This window comes from Podarcis filfolensis (assembly GCF_964270895.1).
Source record: "Podarcis filfolensis genome assembly, chromosome: 16".
Taxonomy (NCBI): domain Eukaryota; kingdom Metazoa; phylum Chordata; class Lepidosauria; order Squamata; family Lacertidae; genus Podarcis; species Podarcis filfolensis.
In genome coordinates, this window is record NC_139620.1 from 18,588,466 (window position 1) to 18,608,966 (window position 20,501).

At 45.0% G+C, this 20,501-nt stretch overlaps 2 protein-coding genes across 8 annotated transcripts; one reads left to right on the forward strand and one right to left on the reverse strand.

Moving 5' to 3' along the window:
• Positions 1-42: 42 nt before the first annotated feature.
• Positions 43-5,966, forward strand: CCDC87 (coiled-coil domain containing 87). Its single transcript, XM_083589970.1, has one exon. It carries the CDS (start codon positions 211-213, stop codon positions 2,806-2,808), a length of 2,598 nt encoding a protein of 865 aa, XP_083446096.1. The 5' UTR covers positions 43-210; the 3' UTR covers positions 2,809-5,966.
• LOC310751242 (RNA-binding protein 4B-like) lies at positions 5,824-20,358 on the reverse strand. 7 transcript variants are annotated; one of them, XM_083590489.1, is made up of 4 exons: positions 20,247-20,358; positions 14,665-15,087; positions 8,973-9,630; positions 5,824-6,396 (listed from the first exon to the last, which is right to left on the reverse strand). In XM_083590489.1, exons 2-3 carry the CDS (start codon positions 15,074-15,076, stop codon positions 8,981-8,983), a joined length of 1,062 nt encoding a protein of 353 aa, XP_083446615.1. In that variant the 5' UTR covers positions 15,077-15,087; positions 20,247-20,358; the 3' UTR covers positions 5,824-6,396; positions 8,973-8,980. The 7 variants fall into 7 exon arrangements, with proteins under 7 accessions (XP_083446615.1, XP_083446610.1, XP_083446612.1 ...); XM_083590484.1 differs by having other exon boundaries at positions 20,252-20,320; XM_083590486.1 differs by having other exon boundaries at positions 14,665-15,112; positions 20,247-20,301.
• Positions 20,359-20,501: the final 143 nt, after the last annotated feature.

A 20,501-nucleotide genomic window follows, 5' to 3' on the forward strand; every position in this document is an offset into this window, starting at 1 on the left:
GGGAGTGGTGACGTCACTTCCTGCCCCCTCCTCTTCCGAGTCCGCGCGCCCTTTTACCAGGCCCGGAACCAAACTCTCGCGCTCAGCATCCCTCCAGGAAGCCGATTGGCGCTGAGTAGTCCGTTGTGGCGTAACCATGACGACCACTCCATAAGCCACCCTGGGGTTACTGTCGCTGCTGCAGCTGCAGCTTCCGCCGAGCTCCCCGCCATGAATTCGTTTGTCGCGCTTCCCCGGCGCGAGGTGTACGCCCTAGACAACACGGAAAAGGCCAACCAGCAGCTGCATGACCACTACCAGCGGATCCTCGCCCCCCTGTCCCTCTTCCCGGCCACCGTCTCCAGGTTGAGGAGCTCGATCGACAAAGGGTCCTCTGCCATCTCGTCCCTGCAGAAGCCTGTGCCTGTGCCCATCTCCCTGGCCAACCTCATGCAGCTGCTAAAAGGCCGGATGGAGGTGGGGACCCAGTGGCAGCAAATACCCAGCCCACACCAGCGGGCCTTCCAGCAGGTCATCCTAACTGAGGTCAAGCACATCTTTAAGGATGTACAACGTTCCCTCTATGACCCAGCCTTCAGTCCCCAGGAAAACAGGGAACTCTACCAGCACCTGGTGACTTACATTGGCTTGGTATGCCAGCACCTTTTCCGTCGCTATCTGTCTGTCATGGAGCGCCATCGTGCACTGTCTGTCTTCACGGACTGTGCTAACCTAACTCGCTTCTCTGCCCAACTCTCTCTGGACTGTTCCAGGCTCCTCAATGTAGCAGCTGTCCGCCACCGCCTAATAATGGACACGAAGACCCTGCAACTCCGCCAGACTGAAACGTCCAGGAAACGGGTTAGTATGGCGGGTTGGAGGTCAACGCAGATGGACGTGTGCAATCTGCGTTTCAGCATTGACTACTTCATCAGGCTTATGAAACCTCACATACCAACGATGAGACAGAAGATAGCGAAGGATATCAAGGAATTGGAGGACTTACCTTTGTTAGACATGAACAAAATAAAGCAGTTAAATCTACCAAGACCAAGCTCTAGTAGCCACTTTAGACAAATGCAGTCTGATGTGATGACAATGCCATGCTCACGCACCAGTACTTTAGGAGATCGGCCTAAACTCCAGTGGGTTAAGCATGCCATTTCCAGCAGTCTCAAGAGGAGCCAGTCGTTGCCCAATATGAGAGTTGGACAACTCCTAGCAGATGAACTTGGAATTCGTTTATCTGTGCGCCCTATCAGCCCTGATCTGCCTTGTCATTATGGTGAGACCACTGAAGATGATGGGCTCAAGGGAATGGCCGGCCTGGCTGAGGACCTCCGAAGACTAGCACAGAGAACAGTCCTGAAAAGCAGCCAGCAGAAAGAAGAGCAGGATGAGGATTTAGAGCTCCCTCCCCTCATTAAAGCCTTGACACGGCGCAAGACTAATGAGGTTCGCCTTGAGCAGCTTCAGAGACTACTTTGCTCTCTGCAACGAGAGGAGTCCTTTGAGATGTCACGGAAGAACACCATGATTGCTGCCCCAGCCACACATCCTCAGGCTGCAACAGTGAACTTTAAAGTCAACGAAAGGATGGTTGTGAAGGCAGCTGATATGCAAGTGTCAGAAAGAACCTATGTAGAAGCTGTGTCTATGGAGATATGTCCAGTAATTTACAACCACCTCCTTGGAGAGATAGATAATGCTACAGTGAAGTCTCTAGATGCAAATCTTTCCACTGGTGAAGAGGTCAGGGAGATGTACAAGGAACTAATGAATACTATCCCAAAAGACCACCTGAAATTTGACCTAGGGCCCATGATAGAATCCCCTGCAACCAACATTGAACTGGCTGGGTGCTTTGCTTCCTCAACATTGACTAGGGGGAAAAGTGAACAAGTCATTAATAAAGAGCTGAGTAACATCCTGCCACCTGGACCATTTGTCCCTGAGGAAGTGTCAGAGAGCCCAAATGTACCCTTCAAAAAAAATACTGGTAAAAAAACCTCTTGGCTTAAATGGTGGAAAGCAACATTCAACACTGATGATTACTTGAAATACATTGGCACCAAGGAGTCTGACTATTTGCCAGTGATATTTCATTTATACAGCGTTAAGGAAGATGAGGAGCAACAGCCTGTATTAGATGAGGTGCAAGTAAAGAAACAAGTGAAAGTGAAGAGAGACGTGATAAAGAAAGCTGCTGAACTTCAAACCAAGAAGGAAGAGTTTGAACATGGGAAGTGGAATTCCAAATGCGCCATGCTGCGGGGATTGGAAAATGTTTTGTGCTCTGACCACACATCTGAGGATCTCAAGGTCTTTCAGAGAAGGCTGGAAAGACTGTGGACAGTTCTTCATTTCTCTGAACAGGAAAGGCTGGATATGGCAATTAAGTACAGCTCCAACCCTTATTACTGGCTGCTCCCAGACATGCTCCAAGCTTGGGAGACAGCAGCACGGTCTATCCAGGACCGAGAACTCCTGCTGGCTGATTTGGAACAGTTTGAAGAAACTGCTTCGAATCCAAACCGCTTGTTCGACCTGGCTCCCCGCTCCTTCATAGCACGAATGAAGGAATCCAGAACCAGGAACCGCTTGCGCTCTGAGTTGGCCCAGTATGACTCAGAGCTCTATATCATCCTGAACAATATCAAAGAGTCTTACAATGACACAGTGACCTACAAGGGACGCCCATACCTGCAGAAGATGGCATGGGACACAGTGGAGATGCTCTATTGGCTACAGCAGGAGCGACGTGCCAATACATTGAGGAGAGTTGTCCAGAAAAGGGGCCTAATTAGAAGACTTCCTCCTATCCCTTAAAGACTGGTACCACTGTTTAGCTCACTGGCCAACACACCAAGATGGCAGTGGAGAAGACATCTTTTCTGCACATGCACCAAATTCATCCACATACTTTTCCGGCAGACCTCTCCTTCAGCCAAGCCAAAGGTTGAGAAACATGGAGGCAGACCGCAACAACCTATATTCAGTTTGTAGTGCCATGGTCTATTGGTGGAATAAGGGAAAGAGCAGAGTGTGGTGGTGGGGAAAATGTGGGCATGCACCAAAAGTCCAGAATACGTTTAGCTCATTCCAGATTTCAGAAGGGTTGTCAGTTTGTGAGATGTGCCTTATCCACAAATGAATTGGATCCTATGAAGAATTTAAGGTTTCTGATATCCTCAAATTAAAAATGTTTCTTGTCCTCATGATTTGAAGTTCTGCCATGATTTTTGAAGTAATTGCTTACAGACCACATTAGGCCTGCTATGAATTTCTTCCCTATGGCTTACCTTGCCATCTTATCTGGAATTCTATTAGACCATGATTTTGCAAAGAATCATGATGTGCCTGCCATGCACATTCTCTTCAATCCCCCAGAGCCTCTGGCACAGGTTGTGTCCAGCCTGTGTCAGTGCCCCTGGGGGATGGAGGAAGCGGGATGTGGCAATTTAGCGTGTCTTCAGAGTTTTGGCTACTGTACTAAAGGCTCTACTAAACTGCAAGCATACAGTACAGGTTGCCCTTGATGGAGGTGGGGTGGTGGGGTTGTGTTCCGTCCCATAGTTGAGTAATGGGGGACCTAGCTTACCCATCAATCTCACATGGCAACTGGAGGGTAGATGTAGAGCAATGATTGTTCTTGTTGTGGAGGAGAGATGTAGAGCAACGGTGGTGGTGGTCAGCAACTAGTTTTCCCACAGTAGAAACCAAGACCACAATCCTCATTCCAGAGTGGTTTTCAAGTAGTTACGTTATCATATGAAACTATTCATACCTTTTAGTAACAAAGAGGCAGCTAAAATCCTTTGGAGGGCTGGATTTGGCTGAGGTGCCAGTTGCTTATCTCTATAGTAGACACCCAACTTTCTCCCCACTCAGTCCTCTTCAGTCTTCTTTGGCTATTGCAAATGGATTCCAGGAGACGTCTGCAGGTTGGTAACATGAGAGTGGACCTTTTCTGCAGTGGATCCCAATTTGTGGCATGCTCTCCCCAGGGAGGCTTGCCTGCACCTTCATTATACACCTTTAGGCACCAGGCAAAAACATCTCTTCAACCAAGCCTTTGGCCAATTAACATTCTATGTACTTTTAGATGTGTATTGGGGTGTGTGTGTTTTGCTTTGCTTTTGTTCTTGTTTGTGTCTTTTTATGCTGTGAACTGCCCTGAGATCTTTGGAGGAAGGGTGGTATACCAATTTAATAACAGATAAATAGCTTTGTGAGGTCTGCCTGAAAAGCAGCACAACAACTTACTGCACCCTATTGCCCTGTAGAAATTTTGGATTACAACTTCCATCAGCCTCAGCCCCCACCAGGTGATGATGGGTGTGGTGTATAAATGCCTTAAGGCTTAAATATTCAGTATTGGTGGCCAGTTTGGTGGTTGAATAAATGCCTGCTGATCCTTCTATCAACTACTGTATCAATCGTTGCAAATGAAGCAGGATGACAAAACCACAGGCCAAAGTTGCTGGTTAGAAGGGTATGCCATGAGCACTTTGCACTACCGCACAGATAAATTTGTGTACCAGATAGAAGTTTATCATTGACACCCAAAAGATAGCTCCGTTGGTTACAGCATAGTGCTGATTGCAGGTTTGATCCCCATAAGGGACAGCTGCATATTCCTGCATTGCAGGAGGTTAGACTAGATTATCCTTAGGGTCCCTTCCAACTCTACAGTTCTATGATTCTATGAGAAAACAGTTGAGATGCCAGCAGAATAAAACCTCTGGTAGGTGACTCAGAACAAGCAGCTGAGGAAGCACAATAGGAAAAGGTCCAGTTTGACTTCAAGGAAAGTTGCTTTCTGGGTCCAAATGTGGCTTGTAGTATAAGCAAGACCAGCACTCCACCCTTTCTGCTTTGCTGTCCCTTGTTGCTTGGAGGTGCCTCTCAGAACACCTACATGATGTAAGCTCTCTTCTAATCCATCATCAAAAGCAAGCTACATAAAGCCTTTGGCCCCCAACTGGTGCTGTATCTCAGCAAAGACTACAGACCTAGTCCTGCACAGTGAGCCCCACTGTGTTTTGAGTAGACGTGGTTAGGATTGCACTGTAACCAACCCTTAGCATGAGGCAACTGGAAAATGGGATAGTGGCGGAACATGCATGTAGAGATCACTAAATCTCACACCTTGCAGCACCTTGCGGTTGCTATTTGACATCACAGCAGGGTTTCTCTCAAGTGAACAAGTGGCGGCTAGAATGTAAGAAGGGTGGTCCCCACGGGGATAGGCATATCCTCCCACACACATTTGCAATTTTAGGCTAAAACAGGGGTAAGCAACTCAACACTAAGGACTGCTTTGTATTAACTCAAGAGGCTGTACCTCTATGTTAACCATCACAAAGCAACTTTTTGGCCATATGGTTAACTCAGCCTTTGTTTTATGGGCTGTAGTAATATGCACATATGGGCTTGTGGGTGTGGGGGAGAGGGAGATGTATGGAATTACGAAATGATGCTCACTTCAGACCAACCAATTCCTGCCGGGAAGAAACAGCAGATGGGATTGATCTTCCTAGGCCTCAGATGATAGTTCTTGTGCAACTAACAAATGAAGCAATAAATAAGACATTTAGACATCCTGCTGTACAATGAAGTGAAATAGCCTAACTCAGGAGAGCAAAAAGAAATCAACCTTCAGTTTTGCAGGGGGCTGAACTTTGCAGCTGGCCTGTAGCAGAGGGAATGTGCGCTCATCAGGTGCCTAAATAGCTACACTGTCCCATTTCACTTTTACACATATCATAGGGGCTTCACAACTGCTTTACGTTATCGTTTTGTCTTTTAGTCTATAGTACAGCAGACAAAAACTCTCAGGCATCTGTTACAAATGTTTTATTTTACTGGAGAAAAGGTTTTGTCAAACTTCAGAGAACAAAAGTCACAGGTTAATTATCAGTATAAGAAGGACTCCACAGGAGGGAATAAACTCAGGAAAATACCAAATATGACAAAACAAACAAGGGAAAAAAAGGGGAGGGAGTACTGATTATTCACTTCCAAAATTAAGCCACAAATAGGGAGACAGAAACTGAGCTGGGAGGGAAGGCTGTGGCTTAAAGTAGGCTCCAGAAGGAGAAGAGCTTGCCTCCTGTTCCACCCAGGACCACCCTAAACTTAAAATCCAGGTCTAGGCAGGGGGGGTGCAATGTCAGTTATTGCTGAACTCCCCACAACACCTCCCTCCCCCATCCCCGCAAAAATCCTTGGGAAATGTGTTCTATTTTTGTTTTTGTTTTTTTAAGGGAAGTTAGTTGTCACTAAACTTTGAAGAGACACAAGATGTCCATTAGTGAGACCATGCTAAACACAAATTGACACATCGTGAAGCCTGGCACAGTTTTGTCGCGGATGTACCACAGGAACCCGACGTCCAGCCCTCAAATAGCCTACCTGAAAAATAAAAGACACAATTCATTTGAAGGCTGAAAGGTGGATCTCTGCCTAGAGTGCCTAGAGGGAACCCAGGACCACGTCGCACAGGATTCCAACACAAAGATCTTCACTTCTAAGGATGGTGCGTGAGTACCTACCCAAACTTCTGAATGTCAAGAAAGCTGTATGTGAGGCTGGTGGAAGGAACAGGCATCAGGGATAGAAAGAGAAAGAGAACTCAGAATTGTAACTATTTCACAAATAGCTCTGGAAAGATAATTATCAGCATATTCCTCAGCGGTTGACAAAGCATCCCACTTTGGCTGGGAGCCGTAATACAGGATGAGCAGTTTAAGGGAACATTGGTCCCTGCAACCCCAATTAATGTGAAATATTTATTTTGAAAAGCAAAAGAACCTCCCTATTTATAGGAAATTTTCAGTGTGCTCATTTTAGTTACAGATTTCCTGAAATGTAAGCAACTAGTTAAAATGCACATTGGGGCAACCACTTTTGGGGCAATGCTTCATTTGTTGGCATTTCCAATCCACCCTGAAGCAGGACTAAGACTGCCTTCTCTCGGCTCAGACCAGTGACTGACACTGCCTCCCAAGCTCCCAGGCAGAGGTCCTTTTTTCACAACCAGGGGTCCTTTTAACACGAGATGAAAGGTACTGAACCTGAGACCTTCTGTATGCAGAGCTCTACCAGTGAGCTGTGGTCTCTTCACTGAGCAAGCTGCCTTACTCCAATTCAGATTACTTCTCCATCTAGTCTTATGTTGTCTACTCCGACTGGCAGCAGCTTTCCAGAGTTTCACTGAGAAAATGGGTTTCTCCAACACCTGTTACTTAATCCTTTGGGGGGAGACTGCGCCTGGGACCTTCTGCATTCAAAGCACGTTCTACCAGTGATCTACAGCCTATGTAAACTGTAGTTAAACCCTGGCTTGCATGTGAATTGCCCATCCATTCTGACAGACTGCCGAGGAGCCTCAGGCTATCCTACTGTGCACTGGGGTCATACATACCCTACAAACAGCAAATGGTGGCATTTGCTATTATTGCAGTTGGTTGCAAGTAAAACACACCTACGGGACTCCTCATTCCCGTCAACTGCACACAATTCAACCTAACTTCCAGATGAATGCATGCTGACTACCTGAATAGGGAGCTGCTGTGTATTTTTGTGTGAGCTCAATAAAAATGTAGCAGGTAGAAAAAGGGGAGGAAGAAAAATCCCTCAATATGGGGAATTATTAGGGTGAGATTGCCAACAGAATTACAAGTGTAATAATATGTATCTGTGGTATGGTAACATTTTATAATGCTGCATATTGTCCTATCCCTCAAAGGGCATCACACAGCTGGAAGAAATACAGAAAAGAAGCAATTAAGATATCAAGGGGGTGGAGAGCTTTCATTATAATAAGACTTTTAGTTTTTGTTTTAGAAAGAAGACAAATGGGATGGATGGAGGTTTATAAAGTAATGAACCACATGGGGAAAATGTGGAAAGAAAATTATTCACCCTCTCTCATACTACAAGGACTCAGTGTTACCTGCCAAAAATAATTTGCAATGGGTTTAGGATAGAGAAAATCAGAGTATTCCCTCATATAATGCATGATTAACTAAAGAAATTTACTATCAGAAGATGGGGTGATGGCTACTGAATTATGTGGCTTTTAAAAAGAATCAGACAAATTCATAAAGGAGATCTTCTCAATGGCCACCTCCATGAATTGAGCAGGACAACTCTGAATGAATGCTGGAGTAGACAAGGGAAGCTAAACTTTATGCCCAGCTTGGGATGTACCTAATTAGCCACTGCTGTAAGGAGAAGGCTGGTCTAGGCAGATCTTGGTCTGAATCAGCATGGCTATTCTTGTGTAAGGAGATGTTGAAACTGCACCTTTGACAAACTGTCATCTTTGAAAATTCACAGGCCCTCTGCGAATGACCATCCCAGCACACAGCTCAGAGATGAAGCTGGGGAATCTTCTGGATGCTTAAAGACTTGCTGATTATTTCAGAGCAGCATTGTCCAAAGGCCACTGCATCTCCTGCAAGCCAGAGTGACTGCTACACCTCAGCCCCAGCCTCTTTAGTGCATACCAAGCTACATATGCAAGGGGGATGCTGGCAGCCTTGTGAGCAGATGGCAAAGGTGCAAGGTCAATGGCAACAGCAGGGAAAACAACCGAAACACTTGGGCTGGAGAACAAGAAATTGACAGACTGGGCCAGATTTTAAGAGCAGGAGAGTGGAGCCTATTCTTCCCACGGGAAAATACTCACAGTCCAGCTGTGCAGCAAAACCCTCAAGGACAGCTCGCTTCTCCTCCCTCTATTGCTGGGCTGGTGACAGTGGTCCAAACTACACCTCCCACACCCAGCTGCATCGCTTGCTCCAGGTTGCCTCAGATATCCTAAGTGTTAGGCCTATGTTGCTGCCAGCAGCTTTGCAATCCAGAGCACAGCAGATACCAGAAGGTATCCCTCAAGACACAGCAGACCATTTTCCCAAGTCTCACCAGCCACGCTAATGTGCCATCCCCCTCCTCCAAGCGACTCAGGAAAAAAACGCTCTCACCTCCAGACTCAATACGCGGAGTATCGCAACCTGTCCGCGCCTGCATCCCGCCCGAACCGCTGGACATCGTAGAGGGATGATCGCGGAACGGGAGAAAGCTGAACACGCTCGTATCCGTACACGTCTCCGACGGTGGAAGCCGCAGCTGCCGAGCGACGCAGGGGGCTTCTATCCCGGGTGTAAAATGAGGAAGTCGCGGCCGCCGCCGCAGCAGCTACTGCTGCTGCAGTTCCCGAGGCAGGCAGCAAGGCCCTCTCGTAGGGCTCTAAGGCAGTGGAGAGGCGATTGGCCATGGCCGTGGCTTGTGAGTACTGGGCGTACTGGGAATACTGGGCCATGGTCTGCTCCGCATAAGCGTCGTATGCAGAAGCCCCATACGCCGCGGCGGACCTCGCGCGATACCGTTTATAGTAGTCCACCATTCCGTAAGGGTCATCATAATACACGGGGTCCCCATAGCCCGTAGGGTAGGGGGTGCGCACCATTCCGTATTGCTCGCTATAAGTTTCGGTCAGCTCGGGCACTTGCCCCGTGCGATCTACCGGGCACTCTTTAGACCAGTGACCCTCCTTCCCACACCGGTAGCAGCCACTCTTGTCTCCCATCCCGGGTGCGGTCCTGAGACGGCTGGTGGACAACTGCACGCGCATTCGTTTGCCTTGAAGAAACAGACGCAAGAAGGGCAGCTATAAAGATTTGTTAAAAACAGTTCAAAGCAAAAGCACAGCAGGTCAGGTTTGTTTGTTTGCTTGTTTATGTCACGACAACCAGCTGGCCCAGCCTGCACAGCTAACAGTACAAGAGGCAAAATAAAAAGTGTTTCTGGGACCAGTTGTCCCTGGCGGCAGGGAAAGTGGAATCCTGCACCTTCTGACTTGGAATAGCCCACCATTTTACCTGAGGAGCAGAGCATACAGCCGCAGAAGAGTTGTTCCAGCCTGCTTAGGAATGTGAACTATTTCATTCAATCCCCAAATATGGTTTTGGCTGCAGTAACACAAAAATATTTTGGTAGGCCTGCAGAATGTTATGGTAAAGCCCGAATGAGCCAGCAGACCCAGGAGGCTTGGGTTCAAAAACTTTGCTAGCTTACTTAGCTAGCTTACTATATGGCTGCATCGGGAAACATACAATATCCCAGTATGTGGTCCTGAACACACCAGAAAAAACTGTTGCTGTTATTTTGTTTTAAAATAACATTTGTGACCCTTATGAGGGGATGAAATGCTTATAGGGGCATAGCAATGTATGCTAAAGGTTCTAAAAGGATATGAAGAAAGTTCCAACTCTGGTTTCACACTGAATTAATCCTTACATTCTTGATCCACTCTTACTTGTCTCTCCATTTTCCAAAGGCAACTCACTTCCCTGACCCTGACGCCAATAAAGCTTGCATATAATGAATCAAATGTAATCCATTCATTCTGCTCAGAGCGATCTTGCAGGATAAGGCTTCCTGAGCTTTCAAGACATGCAGTTAATTGAGATTCCTGACTATGGCCCTGTCTCTACTATTCCTGGCCTATCACAGACTGACAGACCTTTTCATGCCCAGAGAAACCACTAGCACAGCAACTAAATGGAAGACAGAGAGGTTGCAGGCATCAGGGAGGAGGACTGTGACCCCTTACGGAAGTCATAAACGAAGACCACCCATTTCCTCAAGCCAGACCAGAACCAGACATGCACCACAAATGAAAGATTTACACTTGGCACACAGCCAAACATAGCATGGCTTAGTTCTTAGCCAAGTCTTTTTCTTTTTGCTGCCACCTGCCTTAGACTCATAGAACTGGAAGGGGCCACGAGGGCGACCTAGTTCAATCCCCCGCAATACAGGAATCCTTCAGCCTTTTGGTCTTACCATGTACAGTGGCTGATAGCATCCACCGAGCAATGCAGGGCAGGTGTTGCTCACCAAACTAGCCTAGTCCACCTTTTGAGGACAACTGTTTACAGTCCGTGCCCTCATATTTCAGCAGTGAAAAGGTTTAATGTTCAACCCAGCTGATTTCTGCCACATGCATCCAAAAGGCTACTAACAATAGCTATCTGATACCTGTAGTATCTGATACCTGTAGTGGCAGTCTGAATACCAGTCACGAGGAAGCATGAGTGGGAAAGGGCTCAGGCATCTGGATGGTCACTACGGGAAACAGGGTGTTGGTCTGACACAGCAGGGCAATTCTTACGTATGAAGCCCCCTACAAGCTTGTCCCAAGACCACTGCTCCTTTTCAGCTCTCCTTTATTCCTACACCCCCCCTGGAAACAGGGGAATCTCAATTACCCCCCCCCCCGCATCTTGTTAAGATAGTGGAAAGGAAGGGAACCTTTTTGCGCCTGGGGTTTTCATGCACAGTTCAGCAGCTGCTTTTGCTCCTAGACAACAACCCCTGGATAAAACCTACCTCCTGATGGAAAGAGGCCAGGTCATCCTGAGAGTAGTGTTTGAAATTTCCCAGGTGCCTTTTGCAACTGCAGTGGGTCCAACTGTGACCACGTGGAGATTTCTGGGTGCCAGGTTGGCAACTGACCTCTCCATCTGGCTGGCCCCTCCAGCTATCTTAAGCAGGTAAGCAGAAGAGCTTATTTATTGCATTTGTATCCCACCTTTTTCTCCAAGGTGCACATGGTTCACCCCCATCCTCAGTTAATCCCTACAACAACCCTGTGAGGTAGGCTAAGAGGCTGTGACAGGCCCAAGATTACCCAGTGAGCTTCATGACTGAGTGGGGGTTTGAACCCTGATCTCCCAGGTCCAAGTCCGACACTCTAACCACTAAACCACGCTGACTTCCTAGAGTGGGGCAGCTATATAAATTAAGTAGGTAAATAAATATGGGGAAAGCAAAATGTCACTCAGAAAAGGATCTGAAGTATTTTCCTTGAAGCCTGAAATTGTTCTATTCTGGATTGTTTTATCTGATGTTGTAATGTGTTGTAAACTGCTTTGAATGTTTTTTTAAAAAGATATAAACTGCTGTAGAAATGAAACGAGTAACCAATAAAAATTCCACTGGGGGTGGGGTGGGGGAAATGGCACCTAGACATTCTGTTGTGGCGACCATTACCTAGGTTTAAGGTGCCATTTGGTGATTAGCTTATATATCTTAGTTTCTAACTCTGCCTGGGAGTACATGTGGCTCAGCTTCCAAAGTTATCCTTCTTGCCCACTTTTGTCCAATGGATCAGGTTGCACAGCTTGGTTACTGGGAAACAGCTTCTGTGTTCTTGATCTCACCTTTTGGGGTTTATGCTCCACTGCATGTCAACCCACAACTCCAAATAAGAAGCAGATGGGATCCTGTGCCTTAAAAGCTGCATGAACAGGGCAGGCACTGCTCACCAGACCCCACTTTTAACTGAGTAACACCACTGAAGAAGGAACTTCAGCAAAGCTTCTCTCATCTTTGCATGATCAGCTGTGTTTGCAAAAACCCCTTCTGGTTCAGGCAATTTGTACCTTTTTTGCTGCTACTTAGTTATCTCCTGGAATTCATCAACAATCACTATTACTAGCCTGGCAGTCTTCAGTGAGTATGAGTGAAGAACCTTGGCACAGAGAAACACACTTCGCTGCCAAGTTAGCTACAGTGGCTGAATTTAATTGTATAAAGTCTTCAACACCGAATCCAAGACTATATACAACTTCTGTATGGATACTCTTTGGAGCCAAAAGGACTGCAAGTAGGAATTTCTCACCTCAAAGTGTGGCTTAATACTGCCAGATTGGGAGATGAAACAAGCAAACACATAATGGGCATTGATCTGCAACTCCTAAGATGCTGAAGCAACAGAGAGACTGCAAAGGTGGAGGCTTGCCTTATCTTTATGGGTGCTTAATAGGTAATAAATATTATGGCTTATTTCAGCATATGTTTATCCCTGTCTTAACTCTATATAGGCTTCTCCCCACCATGAACACAGCTCAGCCAAACAATTTCAAATGAACCAGGCCTTTGCTCACATGACTTACAACCCTACCAATTCCTTGCCTTGACCACTCCCTAGAGACATCTAACTTTATATACAGAGTTACATCTTACCTATCAGCATAATATAACTAGATTCTAACCACTTTCCAGACAAGCTAAAAGGAAAATGAAAAAAACCTGTGCATTTTAATTGTACATTTTGGTGGTGATGGTGGTTGTTGTTGTTGTTGTTGTTGTTGTTTTGTTGGAAGAAAGAGTACTTTAATATATTATTATGCAATTCTCACCTGGAAGCTATCAACCTCAGCAAAAATTGACGTGGATTTTGGATTTTGGATTTCTTCCCCCACCCAAAAAAAGCTCCAGATTGGAGAAATTTGTTTTGTTAACACATTTTTGCAAACACTGTACTAAAGAGTTTTAGTAACCAACTAAAGTACAACTCAGATGTTCAACATTCTCAAAATTAGGTATATATCCCTCTCCAAACCCCCAAAAAGTGGAAGTAAAAAAAGAAAAAGAAATAAATTACTAGAATAGAAATAGTAGATTACTAGAACAAGCTAAAAAAATCAGTCTTTGCTGCCTGCCCCTAGCCATCAGATTTGCTATGTTGTCTTGGATCTAACAATGACATTCTAACTGCTCGGCAGGAAGCTGTTAGCAACAGAATGTTGATAAATACTGCAGCTTCTAAGAGAAAAGTAAAAGGTCATGCAGGCCTTGGGAAGGAGAAGCCATGTGCTGTCAGCAATAAAGGGAAAGGGCATGTGGGGGGGGGGGGGATCAGTTAAGAAGGCCTGGAAGTAGAAAACACAGGAAGTGCAAAAGTAAACTGGCTGAAGGAATGGGAACAGAGCAGGCAGTGGGCTGGGAAGCATGGGCTTAAGTGATTGATGGCTATAGAGGCGGGAAGAAGAGAGGCAGTTCTTGTTTTTAAAAAGGATGTACTTGCTGAAAGGAAAGTGACAGGTAGGTAAGGAAGCTGGGTGAGGAGGAAGGGTAGGCTGATTAGGTGGTGGGTGGGCTCCATATCGCATGGATTTGAGCCAATCTTCAGTCATCAGTGCTGCATGCTTATAGCAATTCAATCAATAACCAACTAAAACTTTAAATGCACACAGAACATCCACAAACACCACATAACTAGTAGGGCTAACAAGAAGCAGAGACCTGGGAACTCTGAAAGACCTGGGGGCTTTTTCACTGCTGTTCTGAACTGGATGTAAGAGAAATCTAAAGTAATTTTTAAATTAAAATTTAAAGTTAGAAACCTTCTTTTGGGGTGGGAGGATACATTGAAAGTTTTTCTTCTAATACGCTGGCTGTTCAGCTAAAATCAATTTTTAAGGCATCTTTCTGGGATTTCATTAAGTTTACTGGTTGAAAACATGTATTTGAAATTGTTCTGGCTCTACGAATGGTATATACAAATTTGGATGCAAATGTATTGAGGAAGCAGTGAGCTTTGGTTCATTAAATTTCTCACACAGAAAATAAAGTACCCACTTTCAAATCCTCAAACAAGGCCTTTTGCCAAGAATGTACATGTATTTAAATTGAATCTATTTAAGAAAATCATTGGTTAGAAGCCAGACTAATCAAATATTAAAATCTAGCCAGCGGACAGCCCTCCTAGCTGCTGAACATGGCTGGAGTAGTTTGGAACTCTTGTCAGCCCCCGTGGGAGAGGCGAACCCGTACATGGGTCTTTTTCCTTCCTGTTCCTAGCCCACCTGGCTCCCCCTTTCCCACCTTGGAATTCTGTGTTGTCAAGGCCCCTGATGGCCTCCACGGCATCCTCTGCTCTCTCCATGTGCACAAACGCGTAATCCTTAACAATGTCGCATTCAAGCACCGGCCCATACTCCTCAAACTTGGTTCGCAGCTCCAGGTTGGTGCAGCCGGGGCTGATGTTGCCTACGTGCAGTTTGGTGGAAGCCTTGCTCTTGTTCTTACTGGCCTCCACGTTGATGCACACCCCGTGCAGCTTGTAATGGTGCAGGTTGCGGATGGCATCCTCGGCTGCCGTCTTGTCCTCAATGTGCACAAAGCCGTAGTTCTTGATGATGTCGCATTCCAGAACCCGTCCGTACTGCTCAAAAAGGGAGCGGATCTCCTGCTCCGTGGCCTCCCGAGGAAGATTGCCAATAAAAAGTTTCACCATGGTGGCTAATGCTGAGCGTGGGGGACAAGAAAGAGGCTGCATTTCAATGAAGGAAGACAAACAGTATTAAGACACTTACACAAAGAAAGAAAACCAAACCGGGATTCACTAGTCAAAGAACAATTCCTCACATCAAGATCAATAGCATCTAATGAATTTCACAAGCCCCCTTCAAGTGCTATCTTCCAAGAGATCATAATCTTGGGGGTATGGCTCTACCCCCATACGGTGGGGGGGGGATATCTGTGCAGAGAAGCAGACTCTAGTTAAGTAGCCTTCCCATGGTTTGCAAACCAGTGTGATCAGGGCTCTAAGTCACAGGTACTTCAGGCAGACTCTCCTCTTCAGAAGTTCTTCTCTTATGTGTGTGGATAGCAGTGTGCAGGCACAACCCCCCTCTTTCTCCATGCAGCAGATGGACTGCCTGTTTTTATAAATATTGTTATTAGGCTTATGTACCTGCTTCCCTGAGCTCCTTTGGAAGGAAGAATATAAACTTCTAGAGTAATAATAACTGAAGGATCTAAACTTGGATTTCCTATATATCCAAAGCAAGTGATCTATCCTATTTACCACAAACTGATTTTCTAAGAAGATTCACTTATTCAACAGATTTATATTCACCTCTTAAGCATTCAGATATTCAAAGCAGCTCACAATAATGTCTTAATCATGTTTAAAGTCTCTGTAAAAGCAGGCCTCTGCATACAAATCCAAAGATGCATTCCGCCCACACGCTGCAACATTTATTTATACAGTCGTACCTTGGATACCAAATGCCCCATAACTCAGACATTTTGGCTCCCAAATGCCGCAAAACCTGGAAGTGATTGTTCCAGTTTGCGAACGGTCTTTTGGAATCCGAATGTCCGATGGGGCTTCCGCGGCTTCTAATTGGCTGCAGAAGTTTCCTGCAGCCAATCAGAAGCTGCAATTTTGTTTTCAAACATTTTGGAAGTCGAACGGACTTCCGGAACGGATTCTGTTCAACTTCCAAGGTATTACTGTATACTGCTTGGTTGTAACAAAACCTATCAACCTATCATAAGCATTGTCATTCCTACTTTCTTTTTTCCAGGCCCTTTATCTGTGCCTTTAACAGCGGCTTGGCATAGAAAAATTTAGAAAGTGATTATTTTACATTCACTTCATGCAATAAAAGCTTCCCCTACAGAATTTCTGGGCAACAGATTGTTGCTATAGCAGAAGATCAGAACATCTTTTGTGAGGTACATCCCTCTGGAATTACCTTCCACAAAGCAGCATCTCTCCTAACCTTTGGGGATTAAGGCTGGGTTGGTTTATTCAATATCTGCTATTGAATTGGAGCTCCTTGTGTTGTTGCTGCTTTGTGGATTTGTGCCACACCCTCTTGAAGTGCACAGCTCTCTACCTTCAAATAAATTCCTTTTCAAAAAACCAGTCTCTCCTCAGGGCCTTTGGATTACATCCCCCCACTCTCACCACTGCAATTATAACCAAGATTGACACTGCATCTCTTTTCATGCTCTTTTAAGGTGTGTTTTTTAAAAAAATGTATTGTTAGGACTATTATTTCATATATATTGCAAGCCACCAAGCGCTCTATTGAAGGAGTGGAAAGATGGCATATAAACTTCTGAAACAAACAAACAAACAAACAAAAATGCAAGTACATGCATTTAATTGCTTTTGCTACCTGCTTACCTCACCATCCTCTCATTTTCTAATTTAGATAGTAAGTTAACAATGCAGTCCTTTGCATGGCTCTATAGAAACAAGCTTTTGAGTTCAGTAAGACCGAAGCCTAAATATGGGCTGCATATGCACTGTGCTTTTAAAGCACAAGAGCTCTCCTAAGGAATCTTGGGAACTGTAGATTGTTGGGGTACAGGGAATTGTTCAATGAGGGGTAAATTATAGTCCCCAGCATTCTTTGGGAGACCCCAACTGCTTTAAATGTATGGTGTGCATGCAGCATGAGTTTAGTTTATGGCAAAACTAGATGTGACACTGGTTTAGTATTGCATAGTTGTTTTTAATGAAATAGTCGGTGTGTGGGGTGGAAACTGAATTGTGACAGTAGTGTGGGCTGAGGGGAAGTTTTATTTATTATTGAGATTTATACCCTGCCCTTCACCCAAAGGTTGTAGGGTATGGGTCACATCAACAGAAATAAAAAATAAAATTAAAAAATTATACAACTAAAACTAACACACACATTTCTGATATGATAAAAATACATTTATTCTTCTGCCACTACCCAGAGGAAACAAAAATGGTTTCAACCATCACTGAAACCCCTATGGCATGATAGCCCCATGTAGAGTGCATTGCAGTACTGTAGTTGGTTTGGAAATTACCAAATCATGGGTTACTGTAGCCACTCTATCTCAGTCAAAGAAAGGCCATAGCTGGTAAACCAAAAGTAGCTAGTACCAGACACTCTGTGACAATGTGGCTACTAGAGTCTACATACATGATCTTTTAATGGGAGTGCAACCTCTCCAGAATAAGGTGTGAACCCACTTCCTGAATATAGGACCAAAAAGCCACAAAATCTCCATACTTTCAGCTCAGTGCCCACCCCCCGCCCTCCACCACTTCCAGGCAATCAATTCACACCCAAAACCCTTCTGATTCCAATGCAAAGAAGGCATCATCAGCATATCGATGCCAACTCATCCCACACCACCTGATGATGGTACCCAACAGCTTCACATAGATGTTAAACAGCATGGCAGACAGGATGGACCTCTTACAAAGCTGAATAGTGCAATTACTATGGGGTCAAGCAGGAATCTCAAAAGGCTATTCTCTGAATCTGGTACCCAGAGTAGATGAACTACCATTGCACAACACTGCCTCCAATTCCCAATTTACAAAAGCGGCCCAGTAGGACACCAGAGCTAAGTATATCAAAAGCTGTTAAGTGACAATCAGCAGAGTTATACACACTCCCATCCCTCTCCCAATTCAACTACCGTAATCAGTAAGCGCAACCAAAGCTGTCTCTGTGCCCAAACTAGGCTGTGGACTGAAATAGGCCATGATAACCTGCTTCTTCCAAGCACACCTGAAGTTGAACAGCTATCACCTTCTCAACTGCCTTGCTCCCAAAAGTGGGTATCATATTTCTCGGTCTAAGGAAGGCTTCTTCAGGAGGGGTTGCACTCTCCTTCAAGGCAGCCAACACAGCACAATCCTCCCTAAATGAAGTATTCACCACTCCTGGGATTCACCCAGGACTTTCAACTAGATTTTATAAACCAGGATGAGCAAAGGATTAAGATTGCAGGTGGTAGGCCAAACCCCTTCAAGTATCTTCACCAGGTCATTGGGGCACAACAACTGAAATTGATCCCATTTATCCAACCTTGACACTGCCAGAGACTTCCCCTTGACCTGCAGAAATATGCAGTCCCTGTCAGACCAAGTACAAATGATTTTGTATTAGAAGTACCTTGCAAATCTCTCACAGCAAGTGATAACCATAGTTCCCCCTCATGAGGGGTGGGAAACCTTGAACTATGTAGAACAGCTCTGCCAAACGGCTATTTGAGGATGCCATGGTGGCAAAGTAATAAGCCATCACCACCACATGGTAGGTGTGAACATACACTCTTACCTTTGCTTGGCCATGTTCCATGAGAGACTTTTGCCACTTATGTTCAAAGCAGTAACCAGTCCATTTCACTGATCAAAGGTCCTCCTGAGAACCAGTGGGCCCCATCACCTCCATGGACTGAGAGAGGATGCTCAGCAGCAAATTGGCCTAGTGTCCCCTCCATCAGAACATTTGACAGGGAGACCAGGGCCTCAGCCTTTAACCCATTGCTCCTGTCACAGTCCCAATCAGAAGCAGACCCCCTCTACCCCATTTATTACCATGAGAGGAATGTAATACATAACATTTAATCCCAAGAATAAAAGTAGCACATATCCATTGTACTCTGCCACAAAAACTCATTGAAATTAAATTGGATTTCACTCAGAAGATGGTGCAAAAGCACAATACTTCAGTTTAGCAAGAACCTTTACGTATCTCACTTTCAAATGAGGTAAGCTAAACAGGATAGTAGAAAGCAAATAAAGTATTTTTGTCACACAATGACTTAATTGCTTTTCTCTCCCCCCCACAACTTCACCACACTAGCTGAAGTGTCATAAGTAAAATGAGAAGGGGGTGATTTCAGCCCCCAAATCTATTTATTGTTTGCAAAGATCCATACCCCGCCTTGTTAATTTAATTGAAAGATAGGGTATACATTTTAATAATAAACTTATTGGGACACGGACCCCCTGCCCTCTCTCTTTACACTTAAGACTTTGTAAATTTACGTATACACAGTGACACTGAGGCAAAGATAATAATAAACTGCAACAACAATAATGCTAACAAAACCATTATTTTGTAAGCCACCTGAACAACTTCTTACAGCTCACGAGAGTGCCCACTCAGGGATGCCCCCAAGAACAGTTAACTCCTTCTCCACAACAGGCACCATGTCTTTACAGCTTCCATCCGTTGCTGAAGACACACCTCTATATCCTGGTCTTTTGAGTAATGCGCTGTGTGGAATTATTTTGGCGGGGTTATGGATGATAGAGCTGTTTTACTGTCTCATGTTTTTTAAATGCTGCAATTCCACCTTGGGACTGTCTGGCAGGGGTAGGCAAGAAACACAACAGCAACAACAATAGCACACGTAACGTAATACTTTCTTCATTATTTGATAGAAATGAAGGTTAACACTGGAATATGCTTATTGTTAAGAGTATAAACACAATGTGCTAACAATATATAGCACGTTATGGATAATATTAAGATCTTATTAAGTTTACATTACAGTATTTAACAACGTGTCAACATCAATTAGGATAAAACTGAAAGGGTTCATATTGACCACATACTGCTTTCTAAAAAATAACTGCTAGTATTGTATGTTATCGTACTTCGCTGTTTTCGTATACGCCGCCTGGAGAAGTTGGTTATCGGGTGGCATATAATTAAAAAATGTTAGATATTAAAGTATCGATATATAACAGAAGAATAAGGCGAGGAGGAATTAATTAATGTCAATAACATAACAATTATTACCAATTATATTATCAGTATTATTTAAATCCACAAAACCCACCCAACCCCGCTTTACACTTCAGCCAACCGCCCAGAATTGCACCTCATTACCTTGCCTTAGCAGCAGCAGCAGCGGCGGCAGCAGCAGCCCACGGCACAAAATGGCGGCAGAGACAACGGAAAAGCTTCTCACCCGCCCTCCGAACCCCCTAACCCGCGCTCCGCTGTACCCTAATTGGTCCCACGAGGAACCGCTGCGCGTGGTGAGTGGGCACGGGCCAGAGTCTATCAAGGAGGTCTAGCCAATGAGAGCCCTCTTTGAAAAGGCAGCCATGTGGGTTGGTTCCCAGCATCCGACGTCGACGA

What these genes read in the sequence shown, in the direction of transcription:
- CCDC87 (XM_083589970.1), top strand. Translation starts at nt 211, where the DNA reads ATGAATTCGTTTGTCGCGCTTCCCCGGCGCGAGGTGTACGCCCTAGAC.
- LOC310751242 (XM_083590489.1), bottom strand. Translation starts at nt 15,076, where the DNA reads ATGGTGAAACTTTTTATTGGCAATCTTCCTCGGGAGGCCACGGAGCAG. An exon ending in TGACAACACAGAATTCCAAG is followed by an intron (nt 9,631 to 14,664) that starts GTGGGAAAGGGG and finishes TGTTTCTTCAAG; the next exon opens with GCAAACGAATGCGCGTGCAG.